Below are 25,944 nucleotides of genomic sequence, written 5' to 3'. Positions count from 1 at the left end.
AGTGCCGGTTGGAGCCAGTTGGGTGCAGTTTGTGCTCCGTTTCAATTCACCACACTAAACAGCTCATGCCAACTGAATCAATGGCTATGTGCAGCGAAAAACACCAATTTCATTGAAACCAATGCAGGCTAATAAACACATATTAAACATGTGTTGCACTGCAGTTGCTGAATTTAAATGTAAATATATTGTATCATATACTCTGTCTGTACTTCATCTAAGCAGGACTCCATACCCTTGTTGTAAAATAACACACCAGTACGACCACAAGCTGAGCAGCCACAGATACCGGTGAAATTGAACTGCCCTAAAAGTGTTACAAAACTAATGGAGGTGCAGTCTGTACGCTCCAAAGTGTCAATGCAAATAAAGCATGTAAAACACCAAATAAAAGTAAGAACCTGAAATGAGCAGAACCCATTAAATACTTGAATGGACGCTTGTTGCATCTAGATACTATCCTGGCCACTCAAATCTGTTATCCATCAGAATTTAGTTTGAAATGTTTTCCTTGAAGAACCTGAACAAATCCTTGAAATGCTACTAGAGCTATTTGCTTTAATAAGGGTCACAGTGGTGATATTGGTGCAATCTTAGTGAGAACGTTTTGAAGCCAAATGAAATAGAATATAATAAAAACAAAAATGTGATAATTAAATCCAAGATGGCAAAACTAGCTGGGGGCCAAAAGTGGACTGAACAGCCCTTTGTCCCTCAAACTACTGCTAGTGGTTCTGTGCAGCACACAAGTGGATCTGAAACGTGTCAAATGAATACATCAAGTAGAATAAAAGGAACAGCCCTCCCAGCCACAGAGCAGCTCGAATGAAAAGGCTGTCATTTCATTCAGGACAACCTAAAACTGTTGGAGCTATTTATTGATTTTGTATTCATTAATACTCTTAACATTCATTTTTAGCCCTTTTTGTTTATACTAAATGTATAATTATTTATTGCAATTATTTTAGTTACATTAAAGTAATTGTTTGTCCTTTTATTTTGAAGGCAGTTTTGGGCACTGTGTGATTTAGGAACGTGGTGATATGTATATATTGGAGGAGGCTGGGGGTGGGATAGACTGTATATATAAAGGGTGGGATCAGCGCACCACTATAGGCAAATTATCTTTTGGGTTATCCAAGAACAATTATTGGAAAGGCTGCAGGACAACCATACCTGAAATCCTTTTTCATTGTATTTCCGTTAAGCGGAAATAAATGTACGAAAAGGATATTGTTGCCTAGACTTGGAGAATTTCCCCATGTGCTGTTTTCCTTTGAATTACATTTTTGGTTTTATTTCCTTATAATAATGCCGCTACAAACACATGAAGAGTATAGGAGCTAACTGCCTGATCTCCGATGCTACAAAGAGCACATCAACAGAGAACTATTGATCACAGTCAGTGTACACACACACACACACACACACGGTCAGGTCCATTGAGGGATGCAGCATGTGCTCCCTCCTGTGAGCACTAGGGGTCAGGCCACACTGCGACAGCAGGCAGAGTTGCTGAAGCTGACATCAGCAGTCACCAGTAATCTGTCTCTGACACACATTATATAACACGGAGGGTTTCTCCCCTCTCTGTACCCTTTAGAAAAGAATAAAAGCACAAAGTCAGGAGAGATTACCAGAACGTTTAGGATGGTAAGGTTCGTGGGATGGGGGAGCCTCTTAATAATAATGTGGACTGCCTGACAGGCAGGGTGAGACAGAGGGAGGGGGGTCTCCTTCATACTGCCTTCACCTCTGAGCCTGTCCATCACAGGCTGCAGGGTTATATCAGAGACAGATGATCAGTGTTACATCATAACATAGATGTGTTGTTTTGCTGACCAAGCAGAGAGGCTGCTGACAGGGCAGACCATGGCCTGATGAAGCTAACATTACTAGCACTTCTGATTGTTTTTGGTCTCGTTGTATGTTCTCCTACACCAAGCACTCCACATGAGATGTATTCCTTCTACCTGTTAATCCAGACAGGTGTGTCAGCGATGTAAACTGTGGCTGCTGTCTGATGAGGAACTCTGTATTGAGAGGACGTTATTTGCTTTTCACCTAGACCTAGATTTATTTTACTTGTGGTCCTGAACAGCGGCAATTTGAATAAGAATAGGATGTACGTCGATTAGTCATTGATGTCGGGGAAGGTGCTTTTCAGCTTCTTGAATGTGGATCATATTTCTTGCTTTCCTCTTTTTGTATCATATTTAATTGAATACCTTTGAGTTTTGAACTGACGCAACTTAACATTGAAATACTCCCAATTGGAATACAAATAATTGTTGCAGCCATACTCAACACCTATACCTCCCAAAAAGCAAAGATATATGAAGGCAGGCTTTGATTGGTTGTAGGGTGCAAATTCATCTTCTGACCGAGGCTGCAATCATAAAGTAAAAAAAGAATCTGTCCCAAGGAAATGCTGAGTCACGTTTTTCAGCACCTTTGTCGATCAGTCGATGTGTTTGCTGGAATGAGGAGGAACGATCATGACAAAAGCAGCAACAATGTCCAATGTGCATCTATCCTTGTAACACTCAGCTGTACATCAGCAACCAGAGAATAATGAGGAGCACTGCCAATCCTGAATATGGTGTATTATATTTAACAGCAACAGCCTTTTTGCCATCATTAATAACTGCAAAAGTTTGTTTTCCTTCGGCATCAGTAGAAAAATAAATCCTTTTTATCAACACAACAACACAAAGTCCAAACATATTCCATTTCCGGTAGAAAAAAGAAAGGAAATGCAATCTTTCCAATATACTGCGCTGAAAACAGTCCCTGATTGTGGGGTTGATATGTCACAGCAGACAGAGAACACATTATTGTAGCCTGTCTGGTTGTGAGGACAATGAGCTGGCTGTCCCACTCAGATTACAATGAGCTGCAGAGACGAGCAACAGAAGCAGAGAATGGACTTGGAGAGTTCTCAGTGGCCATGAAGCCCACAACGCTCTTCCTCACAACTTCCTCTCATTCCTACAGCTTCTTACCAGACACATTTCAAACAAGTCTTTCATCCAATAAGGAAGGTGTAGGACAGGGGTGTCAAACTCAAATACACAGTGGGCCAAAATAAAAAAATCGGTACTACTCGAGGGCCGGACTGGTTCAATATTTATTGCAAAACTTATTGAAATGAACTTATTGCACATATTAAACCTGGAACTAACAAAGCTTCAATGATTGCCAACATTAAACATTAAATAATCAGTTGCATTCATTTCTTATGGCTCTATCTGCAGCTTCTCCAGAGTCATTTCTTATGATTACATTTCTCCACAGGCCAACAACAGCTTCAACAAAACAATTTCCCTCAAAGAAAAAAACAAACATGCCCTGTTCTCGCAAGAAAACAAGTGCAGAAGGAAACATCCATTGAAACTCAGTTTGCTGCTCTGTGAAGCTAGTTCAGATACTTGGCATCTCATCTTGGGTGCAAGTTCATTAATGTTTGGGCTCAGGCTCTGAGCTGAGGAAACCCTCAGGATTGAGTGAAGGTGTGCGTGCAATATACCGGCGGGCCAGATCTAATAGTAATTAGAAATTATCCTGCGGGCCCAAATTAAATCCACCACGGGCCGGATTTGGCCTTGAGTTTGACATGTGTGGTGTAGGCAGTCCTGTGCATCTGATGTCACTGGCAACATTCAGTAGGTTTTTCAAAGCTTGTCCTCAGAGTTTCCAAATATAAAATATATATATAAAAAACAACTAGTTTGATATTTGGATTAGTCTTACTCATGTTTCCAAAATAGTGGAAAACCAGAGAAATTTGAATGAGAGTCTTATCCCCTTTGAGCATGAAGCAGTGTTATCAATAAGTGGCTATCCTGAATGTATCCAGTGTTAAGACACATTTGTACATACACTTCTTAGTGTTTATTTTTTCTATGTTCAACTGGATGATCGCTGAAGGTCTTAGAGACACAAGCAGAGCATTATCACCTGAACCATGAACACTTAAGAAATCCTAACAAGGAGAAGCTGACTGCAGTGACACCCACGGTGGGAAAGAACAACTCCCAACTCTTATTTTATTTTTGCTTTAATACAAAGATCCCCAGTAGCAGAAACGTCCACATTGTGTTTAAAATGTGTTCCAAAATCAAAGTAGATCCTATATATGTGAGTATTTGGGCCCAGTAAACACAGTTCCCTGATTTTATACCATCGTCTTGTTTGGCACTGGCACCAGCAACTTAACAATGTCAACCAGCTTTCTTTCAACATTCTCTTTCATTTATATTTAAATCCTGTGACTTTCTATATGATGCTAATATGTTCTTTTCAATGATTCACATATCAATTGTCTCGATAGCTAACAGAAACAGTTTTGTGGATATGAACACACCTCAGTGTTCAGCCCTCTCTCAGCCACTGAGGCTATGTGTAGAGGCTATGTGTAGGACTTGTCTGATATTCAGTGCAGTTGGCAGAGATGAGCCTGCAGAGGAGCCACAGCTACAGCGCCCTCTCATTGTGCCCCTCAAAGGCCCCTTCACCCCTCACCCCCCAGCTCAGAGGGCTGCTCTCAGATCACTGCAGAGAGCAGAGGGAGACAGTCACAACATTCAGTGTATACTCTCCCTCGACCTCCCTCTCTCATGAGGAATACCTAGGCTTTCTATTTCTGAGGTATCCAAAAAATAAAATCTGACTGCATTTCTAAGTAAAAGAAAACCCTGCATAGAAAAGCTCTTTCTTCAGATCCTCCACACTGAATTAGCCAATAGCAGCAGATACACCCCCACACCCACAATCCATACGCAGAAGAAAACACGTTAATCTCTCTGCAGAGCAGGGCACTCTGTGAGTGTGATGATCAAAGGGATTTCTTAGAATAAGCATTCAGCCCCCACTGGTGTTCACTTCTTCATACATGGTGTATTATATAACACACACACACACTTGCTTGCACACACAGCATTCAGGCACAACGCACAGACAGTGGCACTTGTCTTGTGTCGTCCTAAACCCATGACAGTAGCCTAGCTCAAATGTACATCGGGTTTTAACATCCAATAATCCTGGGAACTCATTTCCACCTTCAGAGCTGGAGGAAGTATGATTCTCTTTTTATACACACATCCCAATGTGATGCCCTGGACATGAAAAAGTATCTTATCATAACGTGGCTGGAGGGGTATTCCACTTCAGAAAGATGAATGTACAGCTAAATCAATTCAGAAGCTTTTCCACATAATAATCTGCAAATCTTAAATTAGCAAAACGCTGGAAGTAAAGTTGAGCTGCAGATCTGCTGAGCTCTTCTCACAGAAGAACACTGGAGGACAGACAGACAGAAAGTCCGCCATGAACAGCAAAGCACCAGAAATCCAGGACGCTGAAAGTAGCTCGCACACACAAAGCCTCTGGGATTAACGCATTTACAAAGACGTTCTGTGATAGTGTTGAAGAAAGTGAGAAGTTATTGGCTGATGTTCCCTGATTACGACAATCCTCCCATATTCTGAGAGCGCAGGCCGGCCGTCCTCTCTGTGGTTATAAATACTGCTGCTCTGGAGCCTCAGTATGCATTATGCATTGATCTGCTATACATGGTTCCATACAGAACCAGACGGACTCTGACAACACTCACTCAGATATGAAACGTGTTACAGAATCATGACACCATTTTAGTGGAACTACAGATGGAACAGTAAGTTGATTAACGAACAATTGGAGACTATTTTAAACATTTCAGTCGTTTTTCACTGGTTGTAAAATGAGAAAATAAATCATGTTTTGGAGGCGTGTGGTGCAGTGGGTTGTGCGTTGGTGTTCGGATCAGGGGGTCACAGGTTCAAACCCCACTGCAGTCAGCATGTCGTTGTGTCCCTGAGACACTTCACTCCAAATTGCTCCTGTGGGGATTGTCCACAGTATTGAGTATGTAAGTCGCTTTGGATAAAAGCATCTAACAAGTGACATGTAATGTATTTCTACATTTTCTCTTTTAGTTTTGGACTGTTAGTGAAAAAATCATCACCTTGGATTGTGGGTACTTGTGATATGCCTTTTTCACTATTTGCCGACATTTGACATACCAAACCATGAAGTGATAAAGCGACATAAGCCATTCATTGATGTGTGCATGTTGATAACAAGTATTAGTCAGTTGCATTTGTCAATATTTGGCCAAAGTGGAACCAGCTCAGATAGATTTCAATACGCAGGCGTACAATTGTCTATTTCAGACTCCACACATCATTTCATTGTAGAGGAAAAATGTGTAATTCTATAAGGTCATTTAAAAATATAACATAGCAGCATGCATTTATTTGTGTAACTGTTACATGGTGTTCTATACTACTGACATTAGCATGAATAATATATACTCTCATCAGTAGTCTGTATGAGTGAATTAACCTAATAAACGTGAGCTCTACAAATAGAGATCTGTGCACTTTTGGGGTTTTACTGTACTGCATTACACTAAGAGGCTTATGGTGAGAGCAATTCATTTGTGAGAGTAGTCTGCCGATACAACTCATTCAGCGGTAAGGACCAAACTGTTCAGGGTCCAGGTAGAAAATGTATGGGGGTAGATTTGTCTCAATAATATTTGTATGAACAGAGAAATAATTTGTGTGTAATTGGAAATAATTCCACAAATAAGAAAAAGATTTGTGAATACTATAATTAATTTGCAAATAAACAAAAGGAATTTTTAGTATCTCTCCAATATTTAAGACTTTCGATCAGGCATTTGTGAATCCATTTTGTATTTGTTGATCAAAAATGTGTTTTGGATCTCAATTCTCTGTTTGTGGATTGTCTTTACAGTATATTATATACACACAGAGTTTTATACACACAGAGTTTTATACACACAGAGTTTTGAGACAAACTTTCCGCTCGTACAAACTCCCAACTTATATATGCTCTTTGATCTCACAGAGAGTGGCAAGTAGCTATTGCCTGAGATCCCAGGATGTGTTCTTATTACATGTGCCAAGTGCTAGGACTGTTTTAGGTACTAAAGCTTTTATGTGTGCTGCTCCTCTAGCTTGGAACACTATGCAAAAAACATTGAAACTGAGCATTTTGATTCCCTTGCATCGTTTTAAAGCACGGCTGGATGAAATGTTATTAGATACCTGTCACTGTGAATAGGTTGCTAATGTATACCCCTGTAATTATGTTGTGATGTCCTTTTTGTTTTCTGTTGTTTTTATGTGTAACTAATGTACCGCAGGTCTCCCTTGAAAAAGAGATCGTTGATCTCAATGGGATTTTTTAACCTGGTTAAATAAAGGCTAAAAAAACATCCAAAATCTCCTGGTGTCATTTGGCTATGTTCTGCAGAGAGCCATTTGGAGCAGTTTACATATTGACGATAACTCTCTCAGCTCGTTTGGTGCTGGACCGACATGAGGCAAGTGTAAGATGCTTCAGCCGAGCCGTCACTTCAGGCACTCGTTGTTTCCACAGCAGAGATAATTAAGGCAATACATATATTACTGTCCTGCGATACCAAATCCACGCAGGAGAGATACATTACTAGAGATATGAGAGGACAGGTGTCTCCTTCCCACACTGCTGTATTACGTAACCAAAGTCCAAATTCAGTTTGCAGCAGAAAATAAACAAACTGTACAAAAGAAGATTACATAAGAGATGTAAAACTGAGATTTCTTTTTTACCATCAGTCCTGCGTCACCCCTCCACATGCACAAACAAACCACAGGGGGAGGATCATCTTTGAGCCATTACACTCTGTATTATATACATGTGAGGGATGTGACCTCAGCAAAGAGAAAACTCATTCTATTTCCAGTCTTACCTTCTCCAGCTGTCATGGTGCAAAGTCTCCCTCAGAAGTGAAGCCAGGGAGGAGTGCTGCTGCTCAGCTGATCGCTCTCTCTCTCTCTCTGCCGCTCTACAGTCTGTGCCCTGTGTCTCTCGCCCACTGTTTACCTCTCAGTGCTGCAACAGAAATGGCTGCTTTGTTTTGCTCTCCGTCCCCCCTCCCTCTCATCTATCTATCCCTCTACAATCCCTCTGCTCTCTACCCTACCCCTAACGCTCCCCCTCCCTGCCTGTGTGACAGCACTACAGCGCAGCCCCCCCCCCCCCCCCCCTGCCTCCATCCTTCACATAAGAAGATCTGTACATATCAGACAAGATGAGAAAGAAATTGAGAATGTTGTATCATATATCACCTTTAGTTACCAGGGCTGTTACAAATGATTTGAAACGTAATTCAACCCATTGATATTCTAATTCTAGAATAACATCAAAAGATGCACAACTTTTGTTCCTGCATATTTATGAAGTGTTTAAAGCCGGTATTTATGCAGATTCATATAAAGATTGGGCTACATCTATATTTTTAGTATAAAACTATTTGTAGAATTAGATTCTAGTAGTGGCTACCTTGGATTGTTTACTACTTGGACTCCAAACATTTGCAATGAGTCTCGAGTCCAAAAGCAACACGGAAAACAAGCCAACACACCACAATGCTGTGTGACGGTAAGATAACTGGAGACACAGGGGAGAAGTACGAGAGACATTGATAATGTGGAGAAAATGAAAGCTGGCGACATAATCATCATGAAAAAAGCTCTGCAGTCAGATACTTTCCTATTTTCTCATGCACTAAATAACAACCCCCAAGCTGCTGCAGATCAACAGGCTGTCCTCAGGTCAGATTAGTTATAGTGAGTCCCAAAGTCAACACTTGATGGAATGGACGTAATCATTTCTAAAATTCACAACATATTTTTATCTAATAAAATATTCTGCTTAGAAGTTTCACTCTGGTCCAACTGCTCTCCTGCACACACTGACAACTTGTATTCATGGGCCCCATAATGCTCATGCTCAGGTTCATATCAGTATGTAGTGTCTCTCCTGGGACATGTTTCCATGCTTTCATGTTCTGCTGCAGCACCTCTTTTCACCCTCTGTCTGAAACCAGAGCCCAGTCTGCTCTGATTGGTTAGCTGGCCGGCTCTGTTGTGATTGGTTAACTGCTTAGAGATGTCCCGCCCCTTAGCCTCGTCACATACAATGTGTTGGAGCGCTAACCAAGCAGCGAGAGTGTTGTGATGTGTGGGAGAGAAACTCCCTCTGGAGGGAACACAGGGATTGTAGCCTTTGCAGACCATTGACATGCAAAAAAAACCTATAGGGAAACCCCAAAAAGCAGACATGGGGCTCTTTAAACTAAGACTTTTTTCATAATCATAAACTATGATGGCAAATATTCAAAGTTTCATATAATAACCTCAGTAGAAGTTGCTTTTTTACTGGGGGATAACTACTCCTCTGTCTTGGAGACACAGAGTTTACTTTAGAAATGTCTCACAGCGCAGCTACATTACAGCGGACATTCTTCTCAGCTCTGAGGCAAATGTTTTTCAATTGAAAAGAGTCGTCAGCCACAAAGCCATTATCAGAGCAGCTGTGAATGAGGAGTGGAGCCATTGAGGAGCCAAGCAGCTGAGTATGATGGATGTGATGCTCGGCTATCCAATCACTGCTAAAATGAGTCATGTTTGCCTATTCGTCCAAACAGCATTTTTACTTCAAATGTAAATAACAAGTCGAGTCATATCACCTACAAGTATTACAAGATTCCAATAGTCAATATCATAAATCAATCACTAAACGTACTCTACCCAGGAACACATTCTTGGACTTTTCTTGTAAACTCAAAGACGAAGAAAGAATAAGAAGTTTGTGAATGACAGGAAATAGTGAAAAAGGTCCATCCCTGTTTCTCAGAGTTCAAGGTGACATCTTTAAACGCCCTCTCCTGTCAGTCCACAACACACTTTAACATAAATACATGGAAAAGCAGAACATCTCCTTATTTGAGAGGCTGATAACTGCGCATTCTGACACTTCTGCATGAACAATTACTTTAATAATTCAGCGGTTGTCAAAATAGTTGGTGATTATTTTTCTGTTGATCGATTGATCACTTCAATTCTGTTCAAAATGTGTGCCACAGAAAGTCTGAAAACTTTAACAGTGAATATATCACCTGACAAGAGAGGGTCAGACAGTACTCCTGTGTCCCTGCATGTTCCTCAGTATGTGTGACTGACATGATTCATTAAGTTGTGGTGGCAGTTGAACTCCACAAACGTTGGGAGAGATAGCGTAAGGTGTTGGAAACATTGAGTGTTTTCTCCTGGGCTCAGCTGCTGCCTCTGCAAACACAGTGTGGATGCAGTCAGCAGGAATGACACAGAGTCAGCAGTAAAGGGGTCAAAGCTACTCCACCTGCAGAGGGCACAACTCTGCTGCACTCAGAAGAGGACAACACATCTGCCTCTTTATTTGAAGTTCCCATGTGTCATTTTCCTGTTTGTAAGCATTTAAAGGTGGGGTAGGTAAGTTTGAGAAACCGGCTCAAGATACACTTTTTGTTATATTCCATGGAATGCTCTTAACATCCTGATAGCAATGAATATCTTAAGTGCTTTGACAAAAAATCCATAATAAATGTCATCTGTGGAAGCCGTAGTACTGTAAAAAGCACGACCAATCATTTTAGCCGGCCCGGCTAAAATAACTGGATGGCCTACCTGCCTGTCAGCCTTCCATCTGTGCACAAACTTATCTCGTGCCCTCATTGGTCATGTGCGCGTTCGTGTGTGTTGGAGGAGGGGCTCTGTAAGGAAGTGGCAGATTTTCTCCGGTTGTGTATTTTCAAATTCTAGCGATCTCGAGCCGGTTTCTCAAACTTACCTACCCCACCTTTAAGTATCTCACTGCTAGGGCACAACAGGCACAGGCTGTGATATCCATCTTACATACTCAATACTGTGGGCAATCCCCACAGGAGCAATTTGGGGTGAAGTGTCTTGCCCAGGGACACAACGACATGCTGACTGCAGTGGGGTTTGAACCTGTGACCCCCTGATGGCACAACAACTGTCAGTTTGCTGTTTAATTCTGCATTTTCAATTGTTTCCTGAAAAAAACGTTAAGCTTGATAGGGCTTTGGCGAATATTGATCGCAGTTTACATTAGCCAATAGTGCTGAACGTGAGTTATTCCTGCCAGGTCTTAGTGGGTGTTTCTCAATGTCGAGTATGCTTGCTTGGTAGCACATGTCTTCCGAGCTTCTTGCTTCAGAAGCGAGGCAAGAATACTTCCTGGCATTCGGAAAACGAAGAGTGGAATAGGCGAGCAAGTGTGCAGGTGTGCGCCTTACATTTTCCGCCACAGATTTGGGGAAATTGGTCCGTGCGCAAAGCATTGTGGGGATTTTAAGGCAGCGGAGTCTACACATGTGCAACCTCGAAATTTCTCGCTACGAAGTACGCCGGCCTCGGTAGAATTCCAAGTATGCTGGACATTGGAACAGTCCTTCGGCGGCACTCGATGACGTAGTATGCTTGAAATAGTGGCTCTGGAGCAGCCTTCCTCGACATTGAGAAACACCCAGTAGCTCTTGCTTAACAAGGAGTACAGTCTGCTCCCAGTAGGGGCCATGCCAGCGGATTGTGCCAACTCATCGGACAGGGTTGGAATGGAGGATGAAGGCCACCCTGAAGAAGATGTTTTTAGAGTGAAGCTGTACGAATACAAGCTACAATACGAAGCAGGCAATGCTGCTGGTGAAGGAGAGTCGCATGGGGGGAACTGGTCCCGAAGGTTTAACTGGGTGATAAATGAGTATACAAATATGAGTCATCAACAATTGTTACCCGAAAAACAAGAATATGCACTAAGATACTTTTTCATCATTGTTAGGCCAAGACATATGTTTTAGAGGAAATCAAAACATTACATCTATTTTGATTTCATGGGAAATTGTAATGTTCCCTTTAATGTTTCTGCTTTGTCTATTTTGGTATATTGATACATTTGGGAGGGATGCCTCTGGACGCGTGGTTTGGTCTTTAGCTCCACAGAGGGACATCTGAAGCTCTAGTGTGAGCCCACCTCCTGTGGAGACATCTCATCTCTAGCTGCAGGCTGTCCGTCTGCTCTGTAAAACCCTGTCTTCCTCCCCACACAGCAAGACACACACACACACAACACGGAAAACAAGCCAACACACCACAATGCTGTGTGACGGTAAGATAACTGGAGACACAGGGGAGAAGTACGAGAGACATTGATAATGTGGAGAAAATGAAAGCTGGCGACTTAACTCATCATGAAAAAAGCTCTGCAGTCAGATACTTTCCTATTTTCTAATTTTTTTTTATTTAGCCTTTATTTATACAGGTGTAAAATCTCATTGAGACACAAGGTCTCATTTGCAAGAGAGACCTGTCTCATGCACTAAATAACAACCCCCAAGCTGCTGCAGATCAACAGGCTGTCCTCAGGTCAGATTAGTTATAGTGAGACTACAATAGCCCTGATATTCACTGTGCATCTTTTCCATTTCCCACAGTGCTGGGTGTCAGCAGGGAGGAAAGTCACATTCATAATGATGCTAGCACAGAGAGGATAGAGCACCAGCTTATCTTATCTCTTATCTTATAAAAACATTCCACAGTCCAGAAAACATTTCTACACATTAAACTGTAGGTATACGTTATTGTTGGAGGCATATTAAAAGGCCCAAGAGCAGCACACCTAGGCAAATGAAACGCAAGAGGAGAACAACTGACCTGAGACGGACGATGGCATCATGTTCCCGGATCTTTGGACTTCATCAAATTTGCTGAAGATTACATTCAACCTGGAAAAAAAGAGGTAGGGATAAGTATGTAAAGATGATACAAAATAAAAGGAGAGTAAATACAAAGTGTCAGAAGTTTGAAGCAGAGAGAATGATGGTTTGTGGAAAAGGACCGTGCCCTGCACCATCCATCACTTCCTATGTGAGAAGTCCCCCCCACCCCTTTGTGCAGCAGGGAGGGACAGGACCGAAATAGACGGTGTACAAAGCTGCCACACACATGACAAATGGGGGGGGGGGTTTGCTGGTGGAATGCATGTCGTCCAGTGTTGGAAAAAAGAGGACGAGGAAGACAATAAGATAACAGAAATAATACAATAATATAATAAAAGTCTCTTCATATGCTTAAAGTGCACCTATCATGCTATTTTTAGGCAATAGCATAGGTCTCAGATATATACAAATATATAAAAAACATGTCTAAGTGTTTTGCTCAAAATACCAAACAGATCACCCATTCTAGCCATGCCTCATATCCCTCTATTTCACTTCCTGTTTCAAAAGTGCTGATTCTAGGTATAAAGCTTTAAAAAAAAAAAAATGTGATAAAAAAAAAGGAGGGGGCTGAGCTCATGCGGGACCCGGTAGCTACTGTCTAAATAAATACTGCGGTGATGAAACGCCATATCATGGATTATCAAGGATTATTTCTGAAACAGTATGGAGCTCAGAGGCTTTCTCTCTTGCCGGTTATACCACAAGGTGAGTTCCTTTTTATTTCCTGCTTCTTCACACACATGCTCTCCAGTACAGGTTAGCTCTGAGTGTTAGCGATGCTAATGTAAACACTGACCATATTACGTCCAAAACAGTCGGGCATTGTTTCTGATAGCAACTTTCTGATAGTGCCGTGGGTCCACATTTCCGATATTACGTCATATCGGACGCAAATCTGGATCAGCTCCGTTGTAGCCCCGTTTTTAGAGATTTGGGTACGGAGGAAAAGAGAGAGGGTTTTATTTTCTGACGCTGCGTGAGTTCCCTGATACACCGGGGACACATCTTTATGTATAAAAGACATCAAAAAGTGCATTTTGCATGATAGGTCCCCTTTAAGAGAAGTCAGATTCAGTGGCTGGAGTGTTATGCCAAGGGTAGGTTTCAAATATATCAAACACAAGGCATTTAACAAGGTTAGCTAGGGTAGTTAGAGATAGGAATCTAGATCAGTGGTTCTTAACTGGTGGGTCGCGACCCAAAAGTGGGTCGCAGTGTGTTTTGAAGAAACACTGCAATAATAACATATATTTAATCAAATCTGTGACAAAGCACAGTTAAGGGGAGTTTAAGGAAGCAGACAGGAAACCAGCCGGAAGGTAAGTACTGATGTGAAATTAGGTCAGCATCAAATCCATTTTAGACATTTTGAAAAATTGATTTCAGTCTTAGTGCACACTATAATTACAACTTGACTTTGCTGTCAGACAGCATCTCTGACAGGGAACTGACACCGCTAGACGTCTCTGCTCTCAGAAACCACCAGACTCCATTGATAAAAACACACTTTGGAGGTAACCACATTCCCACAATAACACAAACAGACTAACAGCACAACACAACACAATTGTTTTAGGTGACCACAATACGTTTTGTTGCTGCCCCGTCCACAGCAGTACATAACCTAGCTTCCTGCTGGTACTCCTGTCTGTTCCTACTGCTGCATCTACTGTAGAATACACTGACTCTGGATAGGTAACCAATACAACCGCACATTAAACATCCAAATTATCCATTTAGGATATAAGCGTACAAAAGGTTTTTTTTTTAAATGTTCTTATATATATATATATATATATAACTTGTAAGAGACTGCATTTGTGAAAGATGGATGAACCTAATACAATAAAGACGTGGTGTAAATCTTCCCACGTATCAGTGTTCTCACTGCAATGCTGCAATGCCTAATTCTGCCACTAGTGGGGGTGCTACAGGTCTGGAGCCTGCTACCTTTGTGTCCACAGAGCCTTTATGTGTATTTGGAAGAATAAGTGAGTATGGTAGGAGGTCAAGCAGAAAAGAAGAAGAAGAGGATGGAGGGAGGGAGGGAGGGTCAGCGTTCTGTGGTCGTACCGTGACTGTGGCAGGCCCTTTTTGCTGAGATCCATCCTCACCCTCTCCCCCACATGTCTGTAGATCTCCACCAAGCAGCTCATCGCTCCGTCACGCACCTGAAACATGTGAAATCATTACCAACTGTTTCTTTGATTTGCACCTGGGTCGTTGTACAATATACAAATATACAATTTGACTACGGTGGCAAAGCAGATGGAAGAAAAGCATGACTGTGCATACCTGACTTGTGGGGTCCCCCAACAGGTTACATATGTGGGGAACAATTTTACTCAGGGTCAGGCCTTGAGCTCCATGTCTGGAAGAAAATAAGTATATCAATCAGCCCAATGAACAGATACAAGGAGATATACAGCACCTACGGGACAGGGTAGTGACAGGAAGCTGAACAACATCAGTCATTTTTTTTTTTTTTAAAGGCAGTTTTGAACTAAGATGTCTGCCTAGCTAAAGATATTGTATTTCATAAACTGCATGTATCCATTCTAATTTGCAAGAATGGAAAGATGTGTATCATCCACATGACAACACTATGAAACTAGGGCCCCGCTCACACGGGACCGTTTGCGTTTATGCACAGTATGCGTATTCAAAAAAGTCTTCCGTTCACATGCATTGGTTTCATTTAACGTGTCTGTTCAAATGAGGCCGCTGGAAACGCTGTAGTACATATGCTGGGACTGTAAGTGGCGCTGTAACTTCCGCCAAAATACACCAAAAGCCGCGAAGAAGAGCAGCCCCAGCAGCCCCGCCACAATGTTGCCATGGCTACCCTTCTGTTTAAGCCCCGCGGTGTATTTAGCAACATGTAGTTCATGTAATTCTCCATGTCCACTTGTTGCTGATGGTTGTGGTAGAGGAGCTGTAGATTTTGCACTAATATCTGTAGCATGGTCAGTAGCAGTAGCACTAGCAGTAGCTACTGACAGGTGTGTGTGGTGATTGCTGGTATTCAGCGGGATATAGTCATTTCCTCAGCATATGGATAAATGCAACGGGGAAGTAAACTGAAAGAAACCGAATCTGTGGATATTGCATCGACCGACCAAGAAGCACGTCTCCGTGGAGAGGACGCGCTCAGAAAGAGAGATATTCTCTACAAACACCGGGTGAGATGCTCCTTTGTCAATATAATGGATCAATGCATGAAATCTGACTCTGTTTATTTTGTTTAAGGAGTATATTGGGCGTTAACAATTCTGGTTTGCCTTTTATAATATTATTTCATTCAAGAACCCCTTGTGCGTTTAATTAACACAGCTATTTTTGATAGTTGCTTCAGCAGTGAGCAGGAGAGGTGGGGAGAGGCGGGGCTATCGTTATTTTTTCAGGAAATATTCGTATCGAGGTGATTACACAGACTCGGTTGACCCCCCAGAGCGTTTCGTTTGCAAATCTATCCACCTTGGGACCCGTTATCGTTTGTGGGGTCAGTTTCTATCGGCCTCGTGTAAATAATAGGGCTATACGCACGCGAAACTATGCAGATACAAGCAGTTTTCTCCTCGTGTAAACGGCGCCTAGGTCTCATCCACACGGACAGTGCACGTGCAATAAGAAAGGTGAGACTCACGTGCTCAGCGTGGCGATGAGACAAAGGCACACTCCTTCTCTGGTCCTGTTGTTCTTGTGTTTGAAGCCTCCCAGCATTCTGTCCCACACATACTATAACAACACACACAACACAATGGATTATTAGTCAGTGGATCATTGAAAATACAAACAGTAAAGGAAATGGACCAGTCCGCCATGAATGGCTATTCAAAGATATAATATATATAGATATAATCTATGTGTTGTTGTTTTTTTTAATATGGCATCAATTTTGACACGTTTTCCTCAGAAATTGGAAGTGAAACCTCAGCTCTCTTAATAATGATATAATAATCATTCATACTCTTAAGGACAAAAACTGATCGCAAACATTTTGTTGGGCAGTTTTTGTCCTCTTGGCACATCAGAGCAAGTCAATGTGAAGGGTTTCAGGTAGGGCAACAGGGAGAGTTGTGTTGGGTTCTAATATCTCAAATACAAAATAAATAAACATTGATCAGAGGTTTGAGGATTAGATTACAATACAACAGCTCAGTGGTCAATTTCATCACATCGCACAAGCACTAAGGTCGGCTCAATCAGGAAGCAGCAGCAATATATGTATATATATATATATATATATATATATATATATATATATTGCAAATCAACTTTAGTCATTGGAATGAATTCAGGCTGTCTGCTGCAATCCTAAACTCATGGATTAGAAGAGCCACTTCAGGAAGGCGTGTGTGAGTGTGTGTTGGTACCTGTGGGCTGGCAGCTTGCTCCATGATCTTTAGCAGCACTGTTTGGTCCTGTTCTCGCACTTGGTCTTTAGAATCTCCCAATCGATCGATAAGGCTGGGAAGAACTGAGGGAAAGAGCAGGAGGAAACACTGAAGAATCACACCAGACCAGGAATTAAACAAATATGTATGGGTAATCTATACTTTTGAGAGGTATTGAAATGGCTTTATGCTAACAAAGCATTCTATGTACAACCATTGTTAAAAAACAACACATTTCAAACATTAAAAAAAATCCTATGGCCAATCAATCTTTCAGGCATCCCCTCAAAACAGTCATAATAGAAGGAGGAGTTTGAATTGAGTCATTTGTTCTTATTTGAACTAAGGGCAAAAGAGGAGGGGCGGACAGTGGCCAGCAGTCACCGTGGTAGAAGAGAACTGTCCTCAAAACAAAGACAGGATCACAGCAATTATGCCTGCATTCAAATTTGAACTAAGAAGTTTGGGGGTGCACTGATCATTGATAACTGAATCTCTAGTTTACCGGAAATGTTAACTTATATTGTTAAAGAATTGTTTAGTTTAAATGAGAGACTGGTGAGATTTCACAAAAGCTCTGGAAATTGTAAAATTGCAAGAAAACGCAACATTCAAATTTACCTTGACCTTTAAACTCCATATTTCTCTTTATTTCGATTTCTTTGATTCAATGGCCGTATCTGTGGGAGGTTCTAAAAGTTCCTCTGTAGACATTTGAAGTAAGAGGCTTTAATCTATATTAACACAAATATGATATTGTGTAATGATCATTTATTACAAGATATAATATATTGAATCTTACCTGTTCCCACGTGGGACCTAAATCTCTCCTGTAACCTCGTCACTAAGGCAGATAAGAGGTCCAAGCCGAGCAGAGCCACCTGGTGGAGACACAATAGAACACATGTATACATCTAAATGCTATTTAAATTACATTTGATCAAAAATAAACCACATTTATCTCTTGAATTCCCTTTGTGTTGTTCTGAATCACACATTCATGCAATAACCATTTGCTACAGCCATGGATATCTTGTGTTGAAGGCTGTTTTGAATATGCTCTCTTGCAAAGGATTGTGGGTAACAGAATCTTTGGATGTTTCTGAGCTCCTGCTTCATTATGGATGACACTAGCCTCCTGCAACCTTCACAACATCTCATTTGGATACATTTGGGACACAATAAGTAAATAAAAGACATGTTGAGCCCGGCACCATGACTGTACACCACCTGACCAAACATTGATCTAAATGCCCTGTGCCACATTGCAGCATCCAACCTTGTCTGGGGGTGAGTGAGCTTCTCAATGAACGAATAGTGAGAGTGGCCCTGCTAACACCAGATCAGCACATAAGCATCACCTGGGCTTCGGTCCAGAACATGGTGCAATTTTTGGAAACCCTAATATTGTAAAGTAAAATCTGAAACGGTGAACATTTGAAGTGTGGCTATGCTGCCACCTAGTGTGATTAAAGTGAACTGACTAAGAGAAAGTGACACAAAGCAATCTATTCAACTCTGGTGCTGCAGATCTCATTTCTAGTGGAACTTATATACTTCAAAAGAAGTTTTCTGACAAAATATTAGGAATACTGTGAAATGCGACTTTCCCTTCATCTGGGATGAGGCGTGTGGCGCAGTGGGTTGTGCGTTTGTGTTCAGATCAGGTGGTTCAAACCCCACTGCAGTCAGCATGTCGTTGTGTCCCTGAGACACTTCACCCCAAATTGCTCCTGTGGGGATTGCCCACAGTATTGAGTATGTAAGTCGCTTTGGATAAAAGTGTCTAACAAGTGACATGTAATGTAATGTAATCAGGGTTCCTGCAGGTTTCGCCAACTCAAATTTAAGACTTTTTAAGACCTTTTTAAGACCACTTTGAATAGAATTTAAGACCTATTTCACGGCAAGAAAGTATGAAGGAAAATTGCTATGAAAGAAGAAATACGTCCCATAATTACTTACAAAGTAAATGTATTCATGTTCAACATAAGAACAATGACTGAACATAACAGCATAACAGTACAGAACTGTGTTAGTGTGTTAGACAAAAAGTGTGTATGTGTGTGTGTCTCTGTGTGTGTGTGTGTGGGCTGTGCAATTAATCGTATTTTAATCGCAATTACGAAACATAATCGATTATTTTGCTTTGCTAGGTTGTGACAGTGCACTACAACATATTTGATCTAATTAATTTTAGTCTAATTTATTTTTATTTATCATATTTATATATGTTTAGTAGCTTGTGGAAGTGCGCTCCAAAATATTTTTTGATCTTGTTTATTGGTATTTATTATTTTTGATATTATTTATTTAAATGTATCATTTATTTAATTAATTTTTTCAGTTGAATTATACGTTCAGGGTAATCAACAGTTAAAAAGATACTGTCCAAATTATTATTTGTTTTAAAGTTCAATAAATGGATGTTTTCAAAGTCAATTAATAATTGTATTTAATAATTGTGATATCAATTATTGACCAAAATAATCGTGATTATGATGTTTGCCATAATCGAGCAGCCCGTGTGTGTGTGTGTGTGTGTGTGTGTGTGTGTGTGTGTGTGTGTGTGTGTGTGTGTGTGTGTGTGTGTGTGTGTGTGTGTGTGTGTGAGAGTGTGTTTGAGAGAAACAGAGTAACAAGAGCTATATTCAGAGCTCTGCTGCCTTGGCTACAATCTTTCATCGTTGCTGTTGTATGATTGGTGTTTAGCTACGGTATTTAGCGTCTACAGCACCTCCGCTTTTAGGGTTGACGTAGACCCAAACGTTGCCCGGAGGTCCCCCGGTGTTGTTGCGGGAGCTTCTGCACTAGCTAACGCTTCACTAGCTAACGCTACATTAGCCAAACAAACACTAATTTATTTTGCAAAAGGTGCAGAGCGGGCTTCAAACACGTTCCCCTCCACTGGTTTCAACAAAGCACTAAATTCGATGTTTTCCAACCAAATACGGTTGAACTTACACTTCCCCATATTTATTTGTAAGTAGATTCTAAGATACATTAGTTTCTGACTGCCGTTAGCTGAAGCTTGGTTGCTAGGTTACTAGCTGGGTGCTCTCCGATAAGGGGCCGGGGGAAACAAAGTTAGTGTATACTGGTTCCATGTTGATTTATTTCAATACAAATGGTTGGGGGGAACTGAAAGGCTATTACCGTACTGGTTACTTTGCAGCCCGGACATTTCCCCCAAAACACATTTAGACGCTATCGCAACAGAGAAGTACCTTTCAAATCCGATCATTTTTAAGACCTTCTAAATCATATTTAAGACCTTTCTTATTTTTTTGGTCATATTTAAGACCTTTTTAAGGCCTTAAATTCAGATTATCAAATGTAAGACTTTTTAAGACCCCGCGGGAACCCTGTGTAATGTAATCTGGAAATGTTCGGTCTGCCTAATTTGTACCTCTGTGTTACAAAATTAAACAAAACATTGAGCAAGTTTTATGCTATGTGACTAATTCATTTTCTATCTCAGGTGTCAAAATAGCAGATTTACAGCATTCCAGGAGAGCCGTGTCATTCCTCGTCACAGAACGTTATTCTACTCTGAGCCAAGCCTCTCTTCTCCAGTCCATTGAGTCATTTGCATTTCAAGCTAGTACATCCTGTATTTTCCTGCTTTTCCAAATGTCCCACTAGAAGAACAGGTAGTGAGCGTCCCTGCAGGCAGAAGGCCTGGTGGTATTTACAGGCCTAATCCTCAGATCAGTCCCTTTGTTCTCCAGCTGGAGGGAATCACAGTCATTAGGTTGATGACAGGGCCCGAACAAAGAGTGGCTGAGAGCTGTGAGAGGGTTCAGCTCCGTTTAACAAGAGCGTGAATCTCCAGAAACTCACTTTTGGCGCATTTCCACTACACAGTCGGCCTCGGCCACACTCGGTACGGCTCGGTACGGCTTGGCCGCGTTGGGCCTTAACAGGGCCGACTCACTTCATGCTGCGCTTCCATTACAGTTTAGGAACTGGGGGTAGTTACTATAGTAACGCAGTGTAGGCGGAGCTGTGACGTCATCTTCAATGAGAAATCCAGAAACACAACACAGCCGTTAGCTGTTAGCACTCAGAGCTCACAGCTCCTTATATATGTTCAGAAACTCGACAAAAGTTAAACAAGTACACACCACAGACTGCCTGTGTCATGGTGAATACAGTCGCTGCTTTATTTATGTCTGTATAGGCCGTTGTTGTGAGTGTGGACGGTCGGAGCATATACTGCGTTAGCTTAGCCAATCTCCATCTAGAAAAACACGAATTTTAAAAGGTTTTTCCCCTGCCGTCTGTCTGCAGACTTGTCAAAGCATTAATTCATGGTTTTTACTAACCGGTATCAGTATGTTGTTACTTCGGCATCATTTTGAAACGTGTATTACAATTAAATCACGGTCAAATATGTCCATCTTGTTGTAGTTGTAGCCCCCTTGCCAGCGCTCCTCTCTCTAGTTTAGCATACTCAGCCCGACTCAGCCCTGTTTGTTGGCCCCGATAGAACCACAATTTTCTAGGGCCAGAAAAGAGGTGAAAAAGTGGCCCCGCGCCGTGCCGCGCCGGAACGAGGCCTAGTGGAAGCACAACCAAAAAAGGGGACGGCACGACACGGCACGCTTAAAGCGAGCTCCGCGCTGCAGTGGAACTGCGCCATTTGACTTCAAATCTAGCTCCTCTTGGGTTGGAATGAATGCAGGAGGTCTGTTTAACCTGTCTCATTGAAACAACTGAAGGTAAACACTCTTTTCCGCCTTTCTTTTCTCAACTCAGGGACCATGGCAACAACTGCACCCTGCTGTGTGTACATACACATACAGAATAGCACAGATGGCTAAACTCCCTCTTGCTGTCATCCACAACTGGACCCCCCGTAAATACACACACACACACACACACACACACACACACACACACACACACACACACACACACACACACACACACACACACACACACACACACACACACACACACACACACACACACACACACACACACACACACACACACACACACACAAAGCTCGAGACCCAAATCTCACAGACATCATCCCTTCCCAAATCCCCCGACCAACCTTTTCATTTCTACTCTTCTTATCTGTAATACTGTCTCTATGGCAGCAGCAGATCCTCACTACAAATGATATTTAAATTCCTGAACTGGATACCCTTCACCATATGAGATGAATAATGGTGCACACTAAATATGACCTGCACTGTGGCCTAGAAACAAACCTATGAGACAGGACAGGCCTGATGAAGATAAACACATCTCTTACTGCTACCAGTCTCTCTGTATGCCTCTTGTACCAACCTACAGCTTGCAGGCTTTCCATCGCCTGACCTTTTCAAAACATGGGAGGCTTTGGCACTAAGTATTTCTCTGCTTTCTTATTGTTTACATTACAGCAGGACAGAAAACATCACGCCTTCAAAAGGCAACAATAGTACAAATGTTCTCTCTTTTGCAATGTTTAATATGCAAGATGTATGCTGTGAAAAGGTACACATTGGAATGACTGATGCTGGCAATTCCATTGATTATCATATAGCCATTAGATCATTCTTAGTGTGATACAATTTAACATTCAGCCAGAACGAGGAAATGAGATGGAATAATGTCAGACTTGTTTCTCCAGCACAGCTTAGATTGGAACAGCGCTGATGGTCCTGATTGCAAAAAGAACATGACCTTAAAGTTGCAATGTATATAAGTAAGAACTTCTCCTACTTTTTTCACGATTTCTCACAGTTTAGTCCAAGTCCACCTTATGGGGGCGACTGCGGCTGCGAGGGAGTACGGTTGTCCTTCATTACATTACATTACATGTTAGACGCTTTTATCCAAAGCGACTTACATACTCAATACTGTGGACAATCCCCACAGGAGCAATTTGGGGTGAAGTGTCTCAGGGACACAACGACATGCTGACTGCAGTGAGGTTTGAACCTGTGCTCCCCTTATCCCAACACCAAGGCTCTATCCACTGCACCACACGCCTCCAATTGGAAGGTTGGGGGTTATACTCTGCAGTCAACATGGCGCTGTGTCCTTGGGCAAATACTTAGAGTTGCTCCCGATGGCCTGGCCAACGGTGTGTGAATATTTGTGATTGTTAGCTTACTTGAGCAAAGTGCACTGCTCTGTATAAACAAGGTGTGAATGTGTGAATGATGACTTGTAGAATGTAAAGCGCCTTTGAGGGGTCATAAAGACTGGGTTATACCGGGCTATATAATCACTGTCCATTTAACATTTACATATGAATACATGTATCCAGATTGCAGAAACCAGAACAAATCAGACAATCAAAGTACGCAATGATTGAGGGTTGTAATATTTGCCATGTACAGATTAAAATAAGATTGACAAGCTGGATGCACAAGTTAAAGCAGACATAGTACAACTGAGTACATCGATCCTTTTAACAGTGGAAATATTTGCAAGGCAGCAAGCCACATCCCAATCACAGTCAAAGCAATAAAGCACAAATGTCTCAGTGTTTAGACTTGAGGCTACCATGTGCTCAGACACACTGAGGCCCCGCTCACACGGGACCGTTTGCGTTTATGCACAGTATGCGTATTCAAAAAAGTCTTCCGTTCACATGCATTCGTTTCATTTAACGTGTCTGTTCAAATGAGGCCGCTGGAAACGCTGTAGTACATATGCTGGGACTGTAAGTGGCGCTGTAACTTCCGCCAAAATACACCAAAAGCAGCGAAGAAGAGCAGCCCAGCAGCCCCGCCACAATGTTGCCATGGCTACCCTTCTGTTTAAGCCCCGCGGTGTATTTAGCAACATGTAGTTCATGTAATTCTCCATGTCCACTTGTTGCTGATGGTTGTGGTAGAGGAGCTGTAGATTTTGCACTAATATCTGTAGCATGGTCAGTAGCAGTAGCACTAGCAGTAGCTACTGACAGGAGGAAGTGTGTGTGGTGATTGCTGGTATTCAGCGGGATATAGTCATTTCCTCAGCATATGGATAAATGCAACGGGGAAGTAAACTGAAAGAAACCGAATCTGTGGATATTGCATCGACCGACCAAGAAGCACGTCTCCGTGGAGAGGACGCGCTCAGAAAGAGAGATATTCTCTACAAACACCGGGTGAGATGCTCCTTTGTCAATATAATGGATCAATGCATGAAATCTGACTCTGTTTATTTTGTTTAAGGAGTATATTGGGCGTTAACAATTCTGGTTTGCCTTTTATAATATTATTTCATTCAAGAACCCCTTGTGCGTTTAATTAACACAGCTATTTTTGATAGTTGCTTCAGCAGTGAGCAGGAGAGGTGGGGAGAGGCGGGGCTATCGTTATTTTTTCAGGAAATATTCGTATAGAGGTGATTACACAGACTCGGTTGACCCCCCAGAGCGTTTCGTTTGCAAATCTATCCACCTTGGGACCCGTTATTGTTTGTGGGGTCAGTTTCTATCGGCCTCGTGTAAATAATAGGGCTATACGCACGCGAAACTATGCAGATACAAGCAGTTTTCTCCTCGTGTAAACGGCGCCTGAGACAGAGAGGGAGGCAGGCTGAATCTTGCCTTTGACTTTATCCGTAGCTGCTGGGTATGTATCACAGAGCACTTCATTTACATACCAGCTCAGACTGGGCAGGTTTCTGTCTGCATCTGTGTGAATGTGTAATAGGGCTGAACGATTCATCGATTTTAAATTGAAATCGCGATTTTAAATGATGCAATTATCAAATTGCAAAGCCTGCGATTCTTTTTAGTTTAGTTTTTTTAATTCATTTTTTTCTTTATTTTTTCTTTTTCACATGTACCAGTCATTGTTAACCAATCAGAAGTGGCCCATGATAGAAGGTGATAGACAGATTGATCCAATCACCTGCCAAGTATTTTTGAAATACTTTTCCAAATGGCTTCCAATGGAGCTTTCCTAGATGGTTTGGTGAAACAAAGCATCTGAGTCAGGTTAGTAATGCTCCATCACATGTTTCTATTACAGGGTGAATCTTAAACTGAAGCTTGACTTTAAAGCAACCCAACGGAAGTTTCATGTAAGTTTAGTTCTTTCACTCGTAGCTCGGGCTGCGGGGGTGCTAGAGACGGGAGCACGTTGATACGACCTTCCTAGCCGGAGATATGGCCGCATTTTACAATAAACTTCCGTTGGGTCGCTTAAAAACAAATATCACAAATCGAATCGCAATCTCAATATCTGTCAGAAAAATCGCAATGAGATTATTTCCCCAAATCGTACAGCCCTAATGTGTAACAATCAACAACTTGTCTCTGCTCTGTTTACATGCGTCCTGTTGGCCCCTTACATCTTTGGGGTTCCATTGAAAAGGACTGACATCCTGCTGCTTTTTGCTTCATTGTAGTAGCTGTCTTAACTCACCATGGATCTTAAAAATAAGAAGGTCAAAGTAAGTTAGAGACTAATGTGTATGTGAACCCATCATTACATGGTAAACAGTAAGTTCTCCTACCTGTGAAGCTTCTGTTTAGGATTTGGAAGAAGCTCATTTTCCAACATTGCAGCTTTAGAAATCAAACATGACCAATGTAAGACTTAAAGGTAGGGTAGGTAAGAATGGAGAAACCAGCTTGAGTGTGCTAGAATTTGAAAATACACAACCGGAAAAAATCTGCCCCTTCCTTCAGACTTCCTTACAGAGCCCCTCCTCCAACACACACGAACGCGCACATGACCAATGAGGGCACGAGATAAGTTTGTGCACGAGATGGAAGGCTGACAGGCAGGTAGGCCATCCAATCATCTGCCGCGGGCCGAGGCAGATGATTGGTCGTGCTTTTTACAGCGCCACGGCTTCCACAGATGAAATATTTGTATATATTTATAGTCAAAGCATTGAATGTATTCATTGCTATCGGGATGTTAA

At 41.8% G+C, this 25,944-nt stretch overlaps 1 protein-coding gene and 1 non-coding gene across 5 annotated transcripts in view; one reads left to right on the top strand and one right to left on the bottom strand.

Moving 5' to 3' along the window:
* clasp1a (cytoplasmic linker associated protein 1a) overlaps positions 1-25,944 on the bottom strand; it is a 94,875-nt gene that overhangs the window by 42,961 nt on the left and 25,970 nt on the right. For all 4 annotated transcript variants that reach the window (XM_034134198.1, XM_034134200.1, XM_034134201.1 and 1 more), the window contains exons 3-8: positions 17,873-17,951; positions 17,050-17,153; positions 16,320-16,411; positions 14,969-15,044; positions 14,747-14,844; positions 12,606-12,676 (exon numbers count right to left, since the gene is read on the bottom strand). In XM_034134198.1, the coding sequence (XP_033990089.1) occupies positions 12,606-12,676; positions 14,747-14,844; positions 14,969-15,044; positions 16,320-16,411; positions 17,050-17,153; positions 17,873-17,951 (520 nt within the window). The remainder of the gene's footprint in view (positions 1-12,605; positions 12,677-14,746; positions 14,845-14,968; positions 15,045-16,319; positions 16,412-17,049; positions 17,154-17,872; positions 17,952-25,944) is intronic.
* Positions 18,344-18,470, top strand: LOC117486003. The gene has a single exon (XR_004556256.1). It is a non-coding gene; the product is annotated as a U4atac minor spliceosomal RNA (small nuclear RNA).

This window comes from Trematomus bernacchii, unplaced genomic scaffold, assembly GCF_902827165.1.
Source record: "Trematomus bernacchii unplaced genomic scaffold, fTreBer1.1, whole genome shotgun sequence".
Lineage (NCBI taxonomy): Eukaryota > Metazoa > Chordata > Actinopteri > Perciformes > Nototheniidae > Trematomus > Trematomus bernacchii.
Note: the sequence above shows the minus strand (reverse complement) of the source record. Positions and strands in the feature narration are given on the sequence as shown.